Here is a 19,260-nt window from a genome sequence, read left to right as displayed (position 1 = left end):
CTGCAACAGGACAATGACCCAAAACACACCAGCAAATCCACCTCTGAATGGCTGAAGAAAACAAAATGAAGACTTTGGAGTGGCCTAGTCAAAGTCCTGACCTGAATCCAATTGAGATGCTATGACATGACCTTAAAAAGGTGGTTCATGCTAGAAAACCCTCAAATAAAGCTGAATTACAACAATTCTGCAAAGATGAGTGGGCCAAAATTCCTCCAGAGCGCTGTAAAAGACTCATTGCAAGTTATCGCAAACGCTTGATTGCAGTTATTGCTGCTAAGGGTGGCCCAACCAGTTATTAGGTTCAGGGGGCAATTACTTTTTCACACAGGGCAATGTAGATTTGGATTTTTTTTCTCCCTAAATAATAAAAATCATCATTTAAAAACTGCATTTTGCGTTTACTTGTGTTATATTTGACTAATGGTTAAATGTGTTTGATGATCAGAAACATTTTGTGTGATAAACATGCAAAAGAATAAGAAATCAGGAAGGGGGCAAATAGTTTTTCACACCACTGTGTATGTGTATATATATATATATACATAAAACATATTTTCAACTTATGAACAATCACAATTCTATTTTAACTTTCCAGTAGGACAGTTTTTCTAATATTTTCAAATAAAAACAATTTGTTAAAATAAACTTAACCAATTTTCCAGATCTTTCTAATCAGTCTTGAAGACTCCGACAGCATCCCATCAATATATTTAACAACTCAAATAATATTCCCTTCAGTGATTCTAGATGGCAGTGGGAAAAGGTCCTTTCAATTAGTATTTCAAAAAAGGAGTTTAAGTCAGCCATACACTGAATACACACAACAATTCAATTAAAAATCTTTCATTGATCATGCTTATCTCATTTAAAATGGTCCAAAATGTACTCAGGGCAAGATCCTGCTTGTGAGTGTTGCCATCTAGCTGTAGCATCACGTCCATGTCTTCTGTCCAAAAGTTTTTTCAACATGGCAAGACCTATTTAAAAAGTGTAGAAGAAGCATTCATATGGGGGTAGGGAAGACAGTTTTTGGTTGTCCTCTTTCTCTCTCGGGTGGGGGTTAAATTCTTGTTTTGTCAGGTTTTAGTTTTTCGTTGGATTTTTGGAATCTTTAGCCAATTTAAATATTCAAATATACTAAAAAATATTTTTTTTAGCAAATTGTTAATTTCTAAATATTGTAAATGTACCAGTCAGTTTTCAATATACACACTTTATTACTGTCTGAAATGTGTTTAATAAAAAGCTAAAAATATACCTGTCACTAAACTGTCAAAAAGACAAATAAAAATATGCTTTATTTAAACTAAAATGTATTCCACAGTTAGAACACTGTAGATTATTTTCCTAAAATCATTCTGCTTCTTTCATTTTCTTTGAAAACCCAAAATCCCTGGTGACTCCAGTTGATGGAAACAATTGAATTACGCTTAACAATAAGGAGAAATAGTAAGGTAGTATGTCATTGTTTTTTTTTTCTAAACATTAATGCTAGTTGCCAATCCTCAAATGGTCAGTACTTTAAGTACAGTATATTATAAAAAAGGTATAAATAATAAGAGATATGTTTTTCAACTATTTTATAAGGGTTGAAAAAATGAATTTTTGTATTATAATAAAATATAAAAACAAAATCTAAGTGCCTGGATACTGCGTATACCCAGTCTGTATCATTTTGTATATCAGTTCTTGCCTGAGTCTGAGCTCAGCCTACTTTGGCTTTAGATTGAATATTTAAGCAGAATGTCACCATCTTGCAAAGCTGTGTTTTAAAGTCCTATTAAATCTTTAATATTTGGCTTTTATTTGATTAGTTCCATGTCTTTGTCTAGCCCTTGGGATGTGGAAATACATGCGTAGTCATATATATTTAACAAGTCATTTGCACATAAAGTTTAAAATTACATTGCAAAATTAATAATTTAGTCTCTAAGTTTTAGGCATCAAAAAAAGCATATCCTGTTCTTTTTAAAGTGCTTTATGGTGTAGCTGGCAATAAAAGTTACCATTACGTATAATGAAAAATTACATACACAACTGAAGTGTATACAATAATGCAATATGCTATTAATTTTAATAAAATATATAGTTATTTATATAAAGTATTTTTTATTTTATAGGTGATGATGGCTATGAGCAAATTTCTAGTGATGAAGACGTCATTACTGATCTGGAACATGAGAGTTACAAGTTTCCTACCTTTGATATGGATTACAGAGCCGAGGACTTTGCATCTGTTCCTAGTATGCAATATGACCCATATGAAAGAGAAATTCGACCTTTATTGTACTTTAATCCTCCATACAGGACTAAGTTTGAAATTGAAATAGGCAAATTAAAGAATAGAAATTTTCATGAAGATAGCCCTAGTACATCAGAGCCTTCTGCTAAATTGACTGAGCTCTTGGATACTCATAAAGATGATTGGGGTGTCCAGTGGGTTGTTGCATTGGAAGAACTGCCATGTCTGCTTGTTAAGGGCCTGAGTTATCTTCAAGCTAAAGAAGCTGCAAATAATTATCTTTCTCAGCTAGTTGAGTGGACTATACAGGCATTATCTCTCCAGGTTGCCCTTTCACAGCCTATTGCACTTAATGTTAGACAGCTGAAAGCTGGAACCAAGCTGGCATCTTCTCTAGCCGAGTGTGATTCACATACTGTCTTAGCCTTATTGGAGAGTGGTATTACTAGCAAACTCTTTGAACTGCTCTTTGCAGAGCATGTGTCATCATCCCTGAAATTAAATACCCTCAAGTCCCTAGATAGTGTCATTAGCTTTTCTGAAGGTATGCAGGCATTCTTGAATGTTGCTATTAATGGAAAAGAAAAGAATGGCTATCAGAACCTGGTGGAGTTAATCCTGTTAGATCAAACAGTACGAGTTGTTACTGCTGGCACAGCAATACTTCAGAAAGCTCACTTTTTTGAAATGTTATCAGACCTTCAGAAGATAGCTAGCCAATGGGCAGAGAAAATTCCTGGAAATAGTACTGAACGTGAGCCTGATTCTGAAAGTAACCATGAGAAGGTAGGCAAGGATGATGAGGGCGAATTGGAGGCACAACTTGATATGGATCATTTATTGGCATCTTCTAATATAAGTGAATATGATCTGGAGAAACTGCTTGAAATTCTTGATGAAATCCTGCATTTGATGGAGACTGCACCACACACCATGGTTCAACCACTTGTAAAGTCATTCCCGACCACAGCTCGCATCACTGGACCCCCAGAGAGAGATGATCCATACCCAATACTGTTCAGGTAATTTAATGTATTAAGTTAAAGTGATTTACAAATTGTACTGCCTTGACAGTTATGAAGTCTTCATTATTTATATCACAGGCAAATGTAAATGATCTGAAATTGAACCGTTAATGAAGGAACTGTGTTTAAAAATGCATTAATAAGCTATGTTTCTTTATTTGAAGCAATAGTGCCTAAAATTAATGGAAACAATTAGAAAGTGTAAGAACAACAGTCCAGTACAGTTTGTTTGACTTGGACAGATGATGATCATACGTGTTCAATATATTTGAGTTTTAATAGGTAGTAACGCATCTGATGATGAATAGAGTAGAGCAGAACAGATGGCATGTTCACCTTGCTGTTAAAAAGCTTTAAATAACATGAAAGACTAGTCATCAAAATATAAAATAAGTGGGTAACAAATTGACTTAAGCAAACCAAAAATGGCTAATGGTACAGGAACTTTTTCAAAATTAATTGAGGTCAAACTAGATGTTTCAGCAAACCTACTGTTTTGTTTTAAATTCATATGAATTATTTACATGAAAATCTGATACATTATTTTATGTAATACAGTAAATGAGGCTTAGTTAGCAGATTTCTTAAAGTCAAGAGAACTGAGACAAATGGATTTGTGCAAAATGTAAATATGGTCTAATTGAGATATAATGTAAAATATATATATATATATATGTGTGTAGTGCCTTTCAGAGCTATTCAAACTTTATAGGTCTAATCTCTATTTTTATTCCAAACCCACATCAATTGACTTCTAGTCATAGGATATGTCAGATTTGCCAATTGCAGTTGCTTATAGTGTCACCAGACCATGTCAGTTTATGTGACTGAAAATCACTGGACATGTCAAATTCGTTCACTGCCTAACAGCTTTCCAGCACAGTCTTGCTCACCCACTTTTCTGAGAGCCCATACCGTGCTGCCTGACAGAGTTTTACTCTACAAAAGATTAACAGGAACAGCGAGTTCAGCTTCAATCTCTCTCCTTTTTCTTTTTTTTATTCTGCCATGGTAAATAAATATATAAAATATAATCTCAACAGACAAGCTTCTCTTCTGTTTGTAAGGTCTAAACTACACTGTATTACACATATTATATTGGAAAATAGTCTTGTGTGATTCTGTGCAGCAGAGATACTGATATGATAATGATCCAACTGTTGCATATGATACGTCAAGTTATTTACGCTCAGATAGTGGGGTAAAGATGGTATTTTTTATAGATTTATTATATTGGATTTGAAATGCATTCTGCATAACTGATATTATAGCTATTCAAATATTTCTAAATTAATATTATGCCTGCTATTCTTCCTTCTAGGTATATGCACAGCTGCCACTTCTTGGAAAGCCTTACGCTTGTACTCTCAATTCCAGCAGCAAGTGTTCATCCTGGAATTGTACAGGCAGTGAAAGATCTATTAAAGTTTCTTTCTCAGACACAGAAAGGGTTATTGTTCCTTTTATCAGAGCATGATACTACCAACCTGTTGATGAAAATACTAGCCCAGATTTTGGAACAAGATATTGAAGAAGGAATTCAGTCATATGGTGCTGGTGATGATACTTTTGCTATGTGGTTATTACAGGCTTTGCACACTCTTCAGTGTGTAGCTGAACTTTTTGACCATTTCAGCAATGTCAACTGCACAGAAGAAGGAGACAGTCCAGACCTGCTAGGAACTTTGCACAATCTTTATCTGATTTCTTTCAACACAATGGGGAGGTCTGCTGTTTCTCATGTGTTTAGCTTGGATCAAAATTTCTCCTGTTTGGCTACTCTGCTGGATCAGTTTTCCAAGGAAGGTCTGGGGTAGGAATATTTTCTAATTCCATCTTTTTATCTTATTTTTCAGCTAAGATAATGTTCATTAGTCAAACAACTAAACCATGATGAAGGCAGTGAAAGTGTAAATGGCACGTATTTGGTATAACAGTGAACTGGGTGCTTTCAACACTTATGATTAATAACTGTAGTTTAAGGTCAGTCCAGTTCAGTGGCTGATTCTAGATTAGTCAAAAAGTGTGAGCAATAGTAAAGTCTGGTCATATTACACTACCGGTGAAAACTGTTAGAACATCTCGGTATTTTTACGTTTTTATATAAACACACACAGTTTAATGTCTTAATGTTTCATGAAATCAAGATATAGATCAAATAAAAAAAATAATAACTTTCTTGATTAATCGAAGTAGCCACCTTTTGCTGATTTAATAGCAATATACACACATGGCATTTTTTTCTGTAAGGGAAATCACATATTGGTCAGTAAGATCTTCTCAGTACTGTTGCAAAAGTTCCCTCAAATGTGTTGCTCTTGTAGGTTGTTTTCCATTCACCCCTCTGTCCAAGTTCATCCCAGAGAAACTCAATGGGGTTTAAATCTGGAGACTGTGCTGGCCATGCCATGTTTTGAAGTGTACCTTCTTGTTCTTTTTTTTTAAGGTAGTTCTGACAAAGCCTGGAGGTATCTTTTGGCTCATTGTCTTGCTGTAGGATGAACCCCTGACCTATTAGACGCAGACCAGAAGGTTTTGAGTGGTGCTACAAAATCCTGTGGTAACCCTTTTGCTCAGAATGCCAGTCACTCTGTGCAAGTCACCATCTCTGCCATCTGTAAAAGAACCCCATACCATCACATTTCCTCCTCCATGTTTGAAAGTTGGTGTTACACACTGAGGAACCATCCTTTCACCTGCTTGATGGCATAGAAACACCCTGTGTGATAAACTGAAGATTTCAAATTTGGACTCATTAGTCCATAAGACTTTCTTCTAGTCTTCAGTAGTCCACATCTGATATTTCATGGCCCAGGCAAGCCTTGCTTTCTTATTTTGTACTTTAATTAATGGATTTTTTACTGCCACTTGCCCTGTCAAACCTGTGGTACAAAGTTTCATCTTAAACTTGCTTTTTTGACCACTGTTAAGCTGTGTTTGAAGCTGTTGTGTTGTGAGGTGCATATTGTGCACCAGTTTCTCTGAATAAAAGGTGTGTACCCTAAGGGTAATAATTCTATGTCGCATTTCACTTCTTAATTGCCATTTTCTTGCTGTTATCACTGGAATATTGTCCAAGTAGTACTTCAGAGGGTGTAGCAACACAGTCTGTTCCAACTGAATTTAATTGCTGCAGAACATCTGTAGGTTGTAACCTATTAGCTGTTCTTTGAAGACGGTCCATTGGTAATGTTCTGGAATTTCCTTTTTTCAGTTTTTGCTAACCTAAACTTTACGTTTAAACCTCTGTCTGTTTGGTGCTTACCTTTTTAGGTCCTTAATTGCAGTTCAATCGCTTACACTTGTGGAAAAACTGAGGTGTTCTAAAAATTTTGTACGGTAGTGTACATATATAAAATGAAACGTTCATGTATTTACTAGATGAAATAACACTATTTCCAGTTTAGCTGAAAAACTGAAACTTGGCAGAATGGTATATTTCAGGTAGTAGGTATTCATTAAGAAAGGACATTCATAGTAATATTTAGAGGTAACACATAACTCTCACCCACCAGTTCCCACCAGAAATACTTCAAAAGTTCTAAAATGCCTTGAATAACCAAAAAGTGATGATGTAAAAATAAACAAAATTAGCTGACACTTTTTTTTTTTATTTGTATTTTCCATAATTATTCTGTAGTGTATGTGACATTCTAGCATGCCAGAGTACTGTCAGCAGTCTCACTGTGAAATGGGGCATGCTGGTTTATGCAAATAGAGGCCATCAGCAGAAACAAAGTGAAAGGAGCAACATTTGATGAAGCTGAAATAAGATGGGTTTACAAAGTGCTTTCCAGGTGCTGTGGCTGTGAGTGTAGTCAATTTCATACAGCTGATCCAGTAAGAAAGATGTTTAATAAAAGTTACAGTACCACCCTACCTCCCCAAGTACCATCTTATCAGCAAACCTTGTGCAAATGCCAAAGCAGGGATTGCAATTCCCATTAGCCAGTACACTGCTACATATGATTTCATGAGCACTCACAAAGTTTGAATAAGAACATAGGTAAAAGTGCCATGTCGTAAAAGTTACCAAATGCTGCATTTTTTTTTTCCTCAAATGATTTTGGGATAACAATTTCATTGTCTTGCTGGATTGCAGAATTTATCTTACAGCACTGTTGGTCATTGGTTGGCATTTTTGGTCCAGTTTTAACTTTTTAAGTTCCTTGATGACCCAGAGGTGGGGGGGGCTCCCCCTTCTTAAATCATATGCAGTTAGAATAGCAGGGAGAAGGGCTTCCCCTTGGTAAAATGAGTGCAGTAGAAACGGAGAAAAATATCAGACTGTGCTATTGATTGCTTTGGCATACCAGGGGGTGTGTTGCAATGTGACAGTAAAATCTGGGATAAACATTAAACTACTTTTTTTTGATCAGTACATAGCTTCACGTTTTTGAAAAGCCATCACTGTTGTCCATTTGCATATACCAATCAATAATCAGCATTAAGCGCTTTTTGAAATAAAAAAAAAAAGGAAAGAAAAAGCATGGCTTGTTATAACCAGTGTAGCAAAGCCATGATTGAACAGCCTATAGCTAATGGAGATGGTGTTTTCAGAAAATAATAAGAGAAGAACAGATGGTGCTTTTGAGCGAGTGTATATAAGTAAGTAACTTTGTTTTTTTGTTGCTAGATATTTATTCAGATACACTATATACTCAGGTAGTACTAATTTTTAGGCGTTCATACTAATATAGAGTCCAGATTTTTTTTACCAGCTTTTAGCTTTGAATGAATCAACTTTAAATTGCCTTTCTAATGTTACCGAATACCACTTTAATACAGAGTTCAGCAGCAATACCTTTCACACCAGCGCCACCAAGGACTTTATGTATCATGTTCAACAGTAAGCAGCTCAAGTGAACTCACAATATGAACCCCAGTTTAAAAAAAAAAAACATATATATTGTATACAGTTACATAGTACTTATGATACATCTAATTAACTGAGGCTAAAATACCTAGAAAATTACCCAGTAAAAAGCTGGGTAAAACAGCTAGTCTTTTATATAAATTAAGACACTGTAAGTCATCATGTTCTGCAAATGAAGCAGCTGAATACACAATTTTGCATTATAATTATCCATCCATCCATCCATTTTCCAACCCGCTATATCCTAACTGCAGGGTCACGGGGGTCTGCTGGAGCAAATCCCAGCCAACACAGGGTACATGGCAGGAAACACACACACACACTAGGGAAAATTTAGAATCGCCAATGTACCTAACCATGCAGACACGGGGAGAACATACAAACTCCATGCAGGGAGGACCCGGGAAGTGAACCCGGATCTCCTTACTGCGAGGCAGCAGTGCTACCACTGCGCCACCATGCCACCCTGTATATTGTGAGAACGGGTCCGAACACCATCAGACAAACACCAATTCTTCATAAAACACACGTTTATTAAAGCAGTTCTTGCACAGCACACAGTGCACCCAGCACCAGTCACACTCCACAGGCCTTTCTCTTCCTGTCCATGGGCCGCCTTTCCTTTCCTCACGGGAGCTTCGTCCTGCTCCCACTCCTGACTCTAGCTCCCTGATTGGTGTGAGGCAGCCCCTTTTATTTCCATCTGGATGTGGTCCGGGTGCGTGATGACATCCTTCCGGCAGCACTTCCTGGTTTGGCGGAAGTGCTGCTGTTGCAGCTGGAAGCACTCCGGGCATCACTGGAAGGAGTTTCCTCCACCTTCCCAGGTGTGGCAGAAGTGCCGTGGCTTTAGGAGACTTGGGGCGCTCCCTGGCGGAAGCCCCGGGCCCCCACAGGTCTGTGCCTCCTTGCTCCATCCTTGTGGTCCCTTGCCCCCTCGTGGCCCGGGGGATGTACTGACTGCCTCCCGGTCCTTCCAGGCATCCCAGCTGGGTCTGACCAATGCCTCCTGTGACAATATACAGTTGTGCTTGAAAGTTTGTGAACCCTTTAGAATTTTCTATATTTATGCATAAATTTGACCTGAAACATCATCAGATTTTCACTTGTCCTGGAAGTAGATGAAGAGAAACCAGTTAAACAAATGAGAAAAAAATATTATACTTGGTCATTTATTTATTAAGGAAAATGATCAAATATTACATATTTGTGAGTGGCAAAAGTATGTGAACCTTTGCTTTCAGTATCTGGTGTGACCCCCCCTTTGCAGCAATAACTGCAACTAAACGTTTCCGGTAACTTTTGATCATTCCTACACACTGGCTTGAAGGAATTTTAGCCCATTCATCCGTACAGAACAGCTTCAACTCTGGGATGTTGGTGGGTTTCCTTGCATTAACTGCTCGCTTCAGGTCCTTCCAAAACATTTCGATTGGATTAAGGTCAGGACTTTGACTTGGCCATTCCAAAACATTAAATTTATTCTTCTTTAACCATTCCTTAGTAGAACGACTTGTGTGCTTAGGGTCGTTGTCTTGCTTCATGACCCACCTTCTCTTGAGATTCAGTTCATGGACAGATGTCCTGACATATTCCTTTAGAATTCTCTGATATAATTCAGAATTCATTGTTCCATCAATGAAGGCATGCCGTCCTAGCCCAGATGCAGCAAAACCGTCCCAAACCATGATACTACCACCACCATGTTTCACAGATGGGATAAGGTTCTTATGCTGGAATGCAGTGTTTTCCTTTCTCTAAACATAAAGCTTTTCATTTAAACCAAAAAAGTTCTATTTTGGTCTCATCCATCCACAAAACATTCTTCCAATAGCCTTCTGGTTTGTCCACATGATCTTTAGCAAACTGCAGATGAGCAGCAATGTTTTTTTATAGAGAGCAGTGGCTTTCTCCTTGCAACCCTGCCTTGCACACCATTGCTCAGTGTTCTCCTGATGGTAGACTCATGAACATGAACATTAGCCAATGTGAGAGAGGCCTTCAGTTGCTTAGAAGTTACCTTGGGGTCCTTTGTGACCTCGTCGACTATTACACACCTTGCTCTTGGAGTGATCTTTGTAGGTTGACCACTTTTGGGGAGGGTAACAATGGTCTTGAATTTCTTCCATTTGTACACAATCTGTCTCACTGTGGATTGGTGGAGTCCAAATTCTTTAGTGATGGTTTTGCAACATTTTCCAGCCTGATGAGCATCAACAATCTTCTGAGGTCCTCAGAAATCTCCTTTGTTCGTGCCATGGTACACTTCCACAAACATGTGTTGTGAAGAGCAGACTTTAATAGATCCCTGTTCTTTAAATAACACAGGGTGCCCACTCACACCTGATTGTCATCAGGGGGTAGTATTAAAAGTAGTGGTAATAAAAATAAGTGTGTCTGTTGCAGGTGACCTCAAGTAATTTTTTTGGTCTAGTAGGTGGTAATCTGTTCCTACAGGTACTATCTAATTTAAAACAAGCTAAAGCATAGCTTTCAACATAATATACAAATTGCAAAAAGTAATTCTTCTAAAACATATGTATGTTCCATTGATTTCCACATCTTTTTTTAAAGTTTTATATATTTAAAAAATCAAGCAGAAGTATAAAATCCTTGTTGTTAAATATTCTTATATTTCTTTCAGAGATGCAAAGTTGAAGAAATCTGTGACTTACAATTACGCATGTATGCTTATTTTGTTGGTGGTTCAGTCCTCCAATGATGTACGAATGCTGGAACAGTATGCCTCTTCATTGCTGAAGGTGTGTAAGGCTGATGAAAATAACCCCAAACTTCAAGGTATATATAAATATATATATATATATATATATATATATTTTTTTTGTTTTTTAATATCTTTTCTAATCGACTGTGTGAAATGCATGACATTTGAAGGTGATATGTTTTTGTTTTTCAGTTGCTGAAAGCCTGCAAGGTGACTTGCAAGTACTACTAATAATGATAATTCCATTGGTATGAATTTGGTAGATTTTGGTATCAATGCAATAAGGCTATGAAAAGTGGCCAAAATCAGGGTTTTGTTCATATGTGCCAGGGTTTGCACCCATTGCTGCCAGGATAAGCTCCAGTCTAACAAAACACTAAATATTGATTTAGAAGGTTGGGGTATGTTTGTATATACTTCATGTATGGATGTATGTTGACGGATAAAAAAGCTATAGACAAATGCTTTGTTTAACCATTCACTTCAGGCAGCATTCTCATCAGATACGATAACTGAACTTCTGTTTATCCCTAAAAGACATTTGTTTTGTGCATGTGCATATTTTATTTACTTAAAAACATGTTTAGGATTCGTCAACTTACTACTATATGCTAGAACCCTTTGTTTTAGCCCATTTAAATTTTCCCTTTGCACAGAAGTATACCAATGTATTAAAGTTTATTTTATTTTATAGTACTTGCTGTCCGCCGTGGCTCTGCCCAACTAGTAGTGAAACAGGATGTGCCAGTGCGGGTTCTACTCCATGCTCCCATCTAGGCTTCTGGGGAGTTCTCGAACCCGACACAGTCAGTAATGTCACCGATGAGCTAGGCAGTGAAGACATCAACACCGTAGCAAGGGGATGGTGCAAAAAGTACAAAGTACTTTTATTAAGAACAAAACCAAAAACAGTGTCCAAATCAATAAGTGCAGTGTCTCAAATAGTTCTTAAATAAATAATCCATTAAAACAGGTGAACTATGGAGGTTAAAAGCCAATAAATACAGCAGTTTAAAACGAGGTTAAAATGATAATTGCTGGAAGCAGTCTTGTCTTAAAACACTGGTGCTTTCTTCTTTCTACTGTCAGCTACCCTGCTTCTCCCATACGGGCCCCGCAAAAGGGGAGTTGCCATACCAGCAAATGCAGCTCCCACCTGTTCTGGTCTGGTAGCCTTCTGATCCCTGGCTATGTAAGGCTCCAGCCAGACCCAGACTTGGGTTCCCTTTCCCAGCGGCCAGGGCGCTCACGCTGGGGCTCAACACGCCAAAAGCCTCCTCAGCTGCTGCTCCCTTCCACGGCAAGTCATCTCCTCTTCCGGTCACTCCAGATACTCAAAACTGCTCAGCTGGAGCAACCGCTTCAATCTGCCCAATCCCCCCCGAGAGTGGGCCAAACAGTCCTCCGGGGCTCTCCTACCAGCTGCATTTAACCTTCAACGAGCCTGCTCTCACTCGCTCACGCACTGGCTTTCTCCTTCCTGACGCCTTCTTCCCTTAACCTCCATTCCCATTCTTTCCTTCCCCATCCCCTCCGAATGCCTTTTTCCGCCTCACACTTCTACTATATATTACAGGGACATGGATCAGGTGTGGCCATTAGCAGCTCCTAGCATCAATTACGGAAGCGCCCGGGAACCGCTCCGGCCACACAGACACACCACCATTTTAATCCAAGAGTGCGGCGATTATCTATTTAAAAAACTGGCATTTTTGATCTGAGCTGTGGACCCACCATATCACACAGGACAAACATTAAAAATCATAAAAAAAAAAATGTCATTCTGGGCAAGCGGAAGGTAGGTACACTCCAATGTCAAACATTGGCACTGTATCTGATCGTGTTAAGCTCTGACTGGAGAGCATCCCCCACGTGGGGAGAAAATCATGTGGCTGTTATATCTCTGCCAATCACCAGGGCCCGACCCACTTTCCCCTCCCCTAGGCCCACAGCCTCTTTGTCAGATTTGCATGAATAAATTGGTTCAGCAAGTGAACTATGATACTTAGCACGATAGGAAAAGTCTCAAAATCAACCGGAATGTTCAAGCAAATTATAGGAAAAAACCTGATCTAAATCCGTTAAGTAGTTCTGTTGTGAAAAGCGGACAGACATACAGACAGACAGACAGACCTTTGGATTTTATTTATATACAGTGGTGTGAAAAACTATTTGCCCCCTTCCTGATTTCTTATTCTTTTGCATGTTTGTCACACAAAATGTTTCTGATCTTCAAACACATTTAACCATTAGTCAAATATAACACAAGTAAACACAAAATGCAGTTTTTAAATGATGTTTTTATTATTTAGGGAGAAAAAATCCAAACCTACATGGCCCTGTGTGAAAAAGTAATTGCCCCCTGAACCTAATAACTGGTTGGGCCACCCTTAGCAGCAATAACTGCAATCAAGCGTTTGCGATAACTTGCAATGAGTCTTTTACAGCGCTCTGGAGGAATTTTGGCCCACTCATCTTTGCAGAATTGTTGTAATTCAGCTTTATTTGAGGGTTTTCTAGCATGAACCGCCTTTTTAAGGTCATGCCATAGCATCTCAATTGGATTCAGGTCAGGACTTTGACTAGGCCACTCCAAAATCTTCATTTTGTTTTTCTTAAGCCATTCAGAGGTGGATTTGCTGGTGTGGTTTGGGTCATTGTCCTGTTGCAGCACCCAAGATCGCTTCAGCTTGAGTTGACAAACAGATGGCCGGACATTCTCCTTCAGGATTTTTTGGTAGACAGTAGAATTCATGGTTCCATCTATCACAGCAAGCCTTCCAGGTCCTGAAGCAGCAAAACAACCCCAGACCATCACACTACCACCACCATATTTTACTGTTGGTATGATGTTCTTTTTCTGAAATGCTGTGTTCCTTTTACGCCAGATGTCTCTTTTTTATGGTGGAGTCGTGAACACTGACCTTAATTGAGGCAAGTGAGGCCTGCAGTTCTTTAGACGTTGTCCTAGGGTCTTTGTGACCTCTCGGATGAGTCGTCTCTGCGCTCTTGGGTAATTTTGGTCGGCCGGCCACTCCTGGGAAGGTTCACCACTGTTCCATGTTTTTGCCATTTGTGGATAATGGCTCTCACTGTGGTTCGCTGGAGTCCCAAAGCTTTAGAAATGGCTTTATAACCTTTACCAGACTGATAGATCTCAATTACTTCTGTTCTCATTTGTTCCTGAATTTCTTTGGATCTTGGCATGATGCCTAGCTTTTGAGGTGCTTTTGGTCTACTTCTCTGTGTCAGGCAGCTCCTATTTAAGTGATTTCTTGATTGAAACAGGTGTGGCAGTAATCAGGCCCCTGGGAGGCTACGGAAATTGAACTCAGGTGTGATACACCACAGTTAGGTTATTTTTTTTTTATTTATTTATTAATTTTATTACAATCAATACATAGCAATCAAGTTTTACAAAAAAAGAATTATGCTAAGAACAGATCGATCCCCACCCCTGAGAGAGAGAGCAAAGCCAAGCGGTGTAAAATTTAAGGCTTGTAAAAATACCTAAATCAACAAATTCTCTGTGCTTTATAAAATCATTTCAAAATATTACTGATTAGATCCTGCCATGTTTTGAAAAAAGTCTGCACAGATCCTCTAACTGAGTATTTGATTTTTTCCAATTTTAAATAATATAACACATCAGTTTCCCACTGACTTAAAAGAGGAGAGTTTGGGTTCTTCCAGTTTATCAGAATAAGTCTGCGTGCCAACAGTGTAGTGAATGCAATCACAATTTGTTTGTCTTTCTCCACCTTAAGACTCTCTGGAAGAACCCCAAACACAGCTGTTAATGGGTTAGGAGGGATTGTGAGTCCAAGACTGTCTGAGAGGTAATTAAAATTTTTGTCCAGAATAATGTTAATTTGGAGCAGGCCCAGAACATGTGACCTAGTGAGGCTGGGGCTTGGTTGCAAGCGTCGCAGGTTGGATCATGCCCTGGAAACATTTTGGAGAGTTTTAGTCGAGACAGATGTGCTCGATATATAATTTTGAGTTGTATGATTGTATGCTTTGCGCATATGGAGCTTGAGTGAATTCTCTGCATTGCTACTTTCCACTCCTTTTCTGATATATTAATTGAGAGGTCATTTTCCCAGTGTCCTCTTGGATCTTTGAAAGGAAGGGATTGTAAAAGGATTTTATATATTGTAGAGATGGAGTCTAACTCCTTGAAATTGAGCAATAATTTTTCCAGCGTGGATGAGGGTGCAAGATGAGGAAAATCTGGAAGGTTCTGTTTAACAAAGTTCCTGATTTGAAGATTGTGAAAGAAATTTGTAGTTGAATGTTAAATTTGGAATGTAATTGTTCATAGGATGCAAAGACGTTGTCTATATAAAGATCTCTAAGCAAGTTAATTCCAAATTTTTTCCAGATATTAAAAACTGCATATGTTTGTGAGGGTTGAAAGAGGTGGTTCTTTTGCAGGGGTGCCACAGAAAGAAGCTTCTCCGTCTTAAAATGCTTTCTACATTGGTTCCAGATTCTAAGTGAGTGGAGCACAATTGGGTTATTAGTGTATTGCCGATAAGCGTGTGTTTATTGGAGCACAAAGCAAGGAATACAAAGAAGTACTGCAGGATTTTACTTCTATTGCGGTCCATGCCTGTGTATGTTCTTCCATTTGTGTCCAGGTTCTTATCGCCTGTATATTTGCCGCCCAGTAATAAAACTGGAAGTTAGGTAGAGCCATGCCGCCTTCTGCCTTTTGTCTTTGTAGGGTCGCTCTTTTGATGCGTGGATGTTTAGAATTCCAAATAAATGAGGTTATTGTTGAATCTAATTGCTTAAAGAACGATTTATTAATGTATATTAGTGCGTTTTGAAATAAAAAGGAGCTTAGGAAGAATATTCATCTTAACAGTGTTAATTCTTCCAGCTAGTGTGAGATGAAGGGTTGACCATCTATGCAAGTCTTGTTTAATTTTTTCCATGCAGACGACGAAATTTTGTTGATATAGAACTTTATGTTTAGTTGGTCTCGTCCGATGCGAGAGATGGACGTCTGAAGTGGAGCTCCGCTAGCAGTGGTGCTATTTTTCATATTATTTGCTTATTATTCTGAGATATCCTGTATTTATTCAACCCGAGAGGGACTGCTACAGTATATGTAAACACATATAAACATGGCCAACAAGAAGGGGGGTCCGAAAGAATCGAAGACTAAAGCTATATCCAAGCTGCGATCAGCAAGCCCTAGTTCGAGATACTGACCTCTCAGAGACAGACCTGGATCAGATGGGCGAAAGTACAGACTCCTCGGGACCACGGTCCGCTACATCGTCGCCGGCTGAGGCGAAAGGGAGCGAAGGTGCGATCGTGAGTGCAGATGTGGATAGCTCGCCGATTGGAGAGGATTACCTGAAACTGGAAAAGGCCGGGAGGTCCGCGGCTTCAGTTACCAACATCTACGGTACAAGAAGGCACATTTGAGCTATCTGAACTGAAAGTGTTGCTCGCTGAGCTCACGCAAGATATAAAGAAAAGCGAGAAGGCTAATGAGAAAGCAACGGCAAAGGCACATGAGAGACTGAAACAGGAATTAAACAGGAGATGAAACAGGCCAATGAATGTCTGCGACAGGAAATCCAACAGGCAAATGAAAGGCTGCGTCAAGAAGTACAACTTGAACTTCGACAGGTGCTGGGTAAAATTGAAGAGCGCATTGAGAAAAACTCGGTTAAACTGAGCACGCTTGCTGATCGATTGGAGCATCTTAGTGAGACATTCACGAATCGGATCGAAATAGCGAACATCTAGCTGCCAGTGCCGAGGAAAGAGCAGTAAATGTCAGTTGAATGTAAAAACTCGGAGAAAAACTTGGAGACAGACTGGCTGCTTTAGAAGATGGGAATAGAAGGTATAATGTCAGAATTGAAGGCCTGCCGGAGAATCGAGAAAGTTTAAACCCGTGAAATTCGCAACTGAACTTTTTCTAAAATAATCGGGGCGACTTTAAAGCAGAATCTGAGATAGCAGCGGCTTACGCGTCGCGGATCAAACACCGTCAGACCCGACCAAGATCTTTTATAGTTCGTTTTGAACGATTATCATTTAAGTTAGAGGTGATGGAACTCCTCAGGAAAAAAGGAAGATATTATATATGAAGATTGCCACATTCGTCTTCCCTGACTTCTCTCCAGCAACAGCTATCAAACGCCGCCTTCTATAATATTAAACAGCGCTACGGCAAGCCAATGTCAAATCGGCCTCCTGTATCCGGCAAAACTGAAAGTGGAATGGCAGGGTCATTTCTATGTTTTCGCTAGCAAGGAGGAGGCAGAAAATGAGTTAAGAAAGCTGATCCGGGACTATTCTGATACATAATTGTGAGTCATGGCGGTAAATGATAAAGCTAGGATTAATAATCTACTGTCTGATCTATTTGTTTTAAAATACGGGTTTTTATCAGCATATATTCTCATATTCTTATATTATTATTACTTACTTATTACTTATCATTACTTAGTATTACTAGGGCTAAATGTTTATGTTTTATTGTGCTTAATTACGTTTTCCTCCTCTTTTTCTTTTCTAATTATTTCATGTGTACCCTAAATGAGACTGTTCAATATCATACCCTTGGTTTGCTGTTATTGCTATTACTGCATTAAGACTTGTTATGCTTGTTTTGGACACATCTTTAACACCATCACCTGGGTTTATTATCTGGGGATATCATCTTAATGCACTAAAATTGATGAAGATTATATGTATATATATATATATATATATATATATATATATATATATATATATATATATATATATATATAGTGCAAAATTCTTTTCTTTTTTTTTTTCTTTTCCTCTTTTAAAGACTATATTGGTAACAGATATCTCTATCTTTTAACCTTAAAGCGCCACTGCATGGGGGCTTGATGTGCTTTGGGCGTGCTCTGTCTCTGGGTATGTCAGAGGACTGGGACTGCATGAAGTGGGTTTTAGCCTCACCTGGGGAGGCAAAAAGGGAGGGTGGGGGTTAAGGGGAAGAGAAAGAGAGCAGGCTTGATCTATATCTAATCTATCATCTCAATCTTTATAATTATAACTATCAACGTAATAATAAGCTGCATGGCAACAACTCTTGGGGGAATAGGAAATTAAGACCTAAACTATTTCACTTCCAGTTAAGACTATAATATGACACCAAAAACTCAGAATCAGTGTCTCCATGATGGGACAGTTAACCGTAAGCTGGAATGTTAAAGGCCTGAATCACGAATTAAAGAGAAAAAAAGTACTTTCTCACCTAACAGGTCTAAATGCTAAAATAGTATTTTTACAGGAAACCCACTTACTAAGTAAGGATCAGTTCCGGCTGCAAAAAACTGGACTGGCCAAATGTTCCATTCTAGTTTTACAAAGAAAACTAGAGGGGTGGGAATTCTCATACATAGAACAGTACCATTTGTAGCATCAGATGTAGTATTGGATCCTGAAGGGAGATATGTGATGGTCATGGGAGACTTATCTAACTGTAAAATGATTTTGATAAATGTTTATGCACCTAATGTTGATGATAAGGAATTTATACAAAATTTATTTGCATCCATTCCCAATCTGAACACTCATAAACTTATAATGGCTGGGGACTTTAATTGTGTTCTAAATCCACTTTTAGATAAGACTTCCTCCACAGGGGGAACGGCAACTAACACCGCAAAGATAATTACAAAGTTTATAACTGATCACAACTTATCAGATCCCTGGAGGTTTTAAACCCAAATTCAAGAACATATTCTTTCTACTCACCAGTACATCATTGCTACTCAAGGATTGATTACTTCTTTATAGATAATAACTTCTTGCCTAAGATTAAATCTTGTAAATACGATGCTATTGTTATTTCAGACCATGCTCCGATGATCTTGGAGCTGAAATTACTAAGCCCCATACACTCACCCGCAGATGGCGTCTCAATCCGCTTCTATTAGCTGACGAGAATTGTACTGAATTTATATCCAAACAAATTGAATTCTTTCTAGAGACAAATACATCCCCTGAGATCTCTGCAGGAATACTCTGGGAAACTCTTAAGGCCTTCTTAAGAGGACAGATTATCTCATATCTTTCCCACAGAAATAAATCCGAGCGAAGAAAGTAGCAGAGATAAAAGCGAAATTACTAAAATAGATGAAGAACATGCCAGACTACCAAGCGAGACTCTACATAAGAGGAGGCAGGCTCTACATTCAGAATTAAACCTCTTGACAACTAAAGAAACCGAACAACTAATTTACAAATCCAGACATCATTATTATGAACATGGAGAAAGCTAATAAGCTTTTAGCGCAACAAATTCACAAGCAAGATATGCAACGCAATCTCGTAATTACTAACACGAACGGAGATAAAATCATCGAACACAAAAATATAA

General features: G+C 38.4%; 1 protein-coding gene across 2 annotated transcripts in view; it reads left to right on the top strand.

Moving 5' to 3' along the window:
- The window catches only part of virma (vir like m6A methyltransferase associated), a 161,687-nt gene that overhangs the window by 90,220 nt on the left and 52,207 nt on the right, over positions 1 to 19,260 (top strand). For both annotated transcript variants that reach the window (XM_039736377.1, XM_039736376.1), the window contains exons 8-10: positions 2,124 to 3,267; positions 4,592 to 5,083; positions 10,791 to 10,945. In XM_039736377.1, the coding sequence (XP_039592311.1) occupies positions 2,124 to 3,267; positions 4,592 to 5,083; positions 10,791 to 10,945 (1,791 nt within the window). The remainder of the gene's footprint in view (positions 1 to 2,123; positions 3,268 to 4,591; positions 5,084 to 10,790; positions 10,946 to 19,260) is intronic.

Source organism: Polypterus senegalus, chromosome 15 (genome assembly GCF_016835505.1).
Source record: "Polypterus senegalus isolate Bchr_013 chromosome 15, ASM1683550v1, whole genome shotgun sequence".
Lineage (NCBI taxonomy): Eukaryota > Metazoa > Chordata > Cladistia > Polypteriformes > Polypteridae > Polypterus > Polypterus senegalus.
This window is presented reverse-complemented; position numbering and strand designations above follow the sequence as displayed.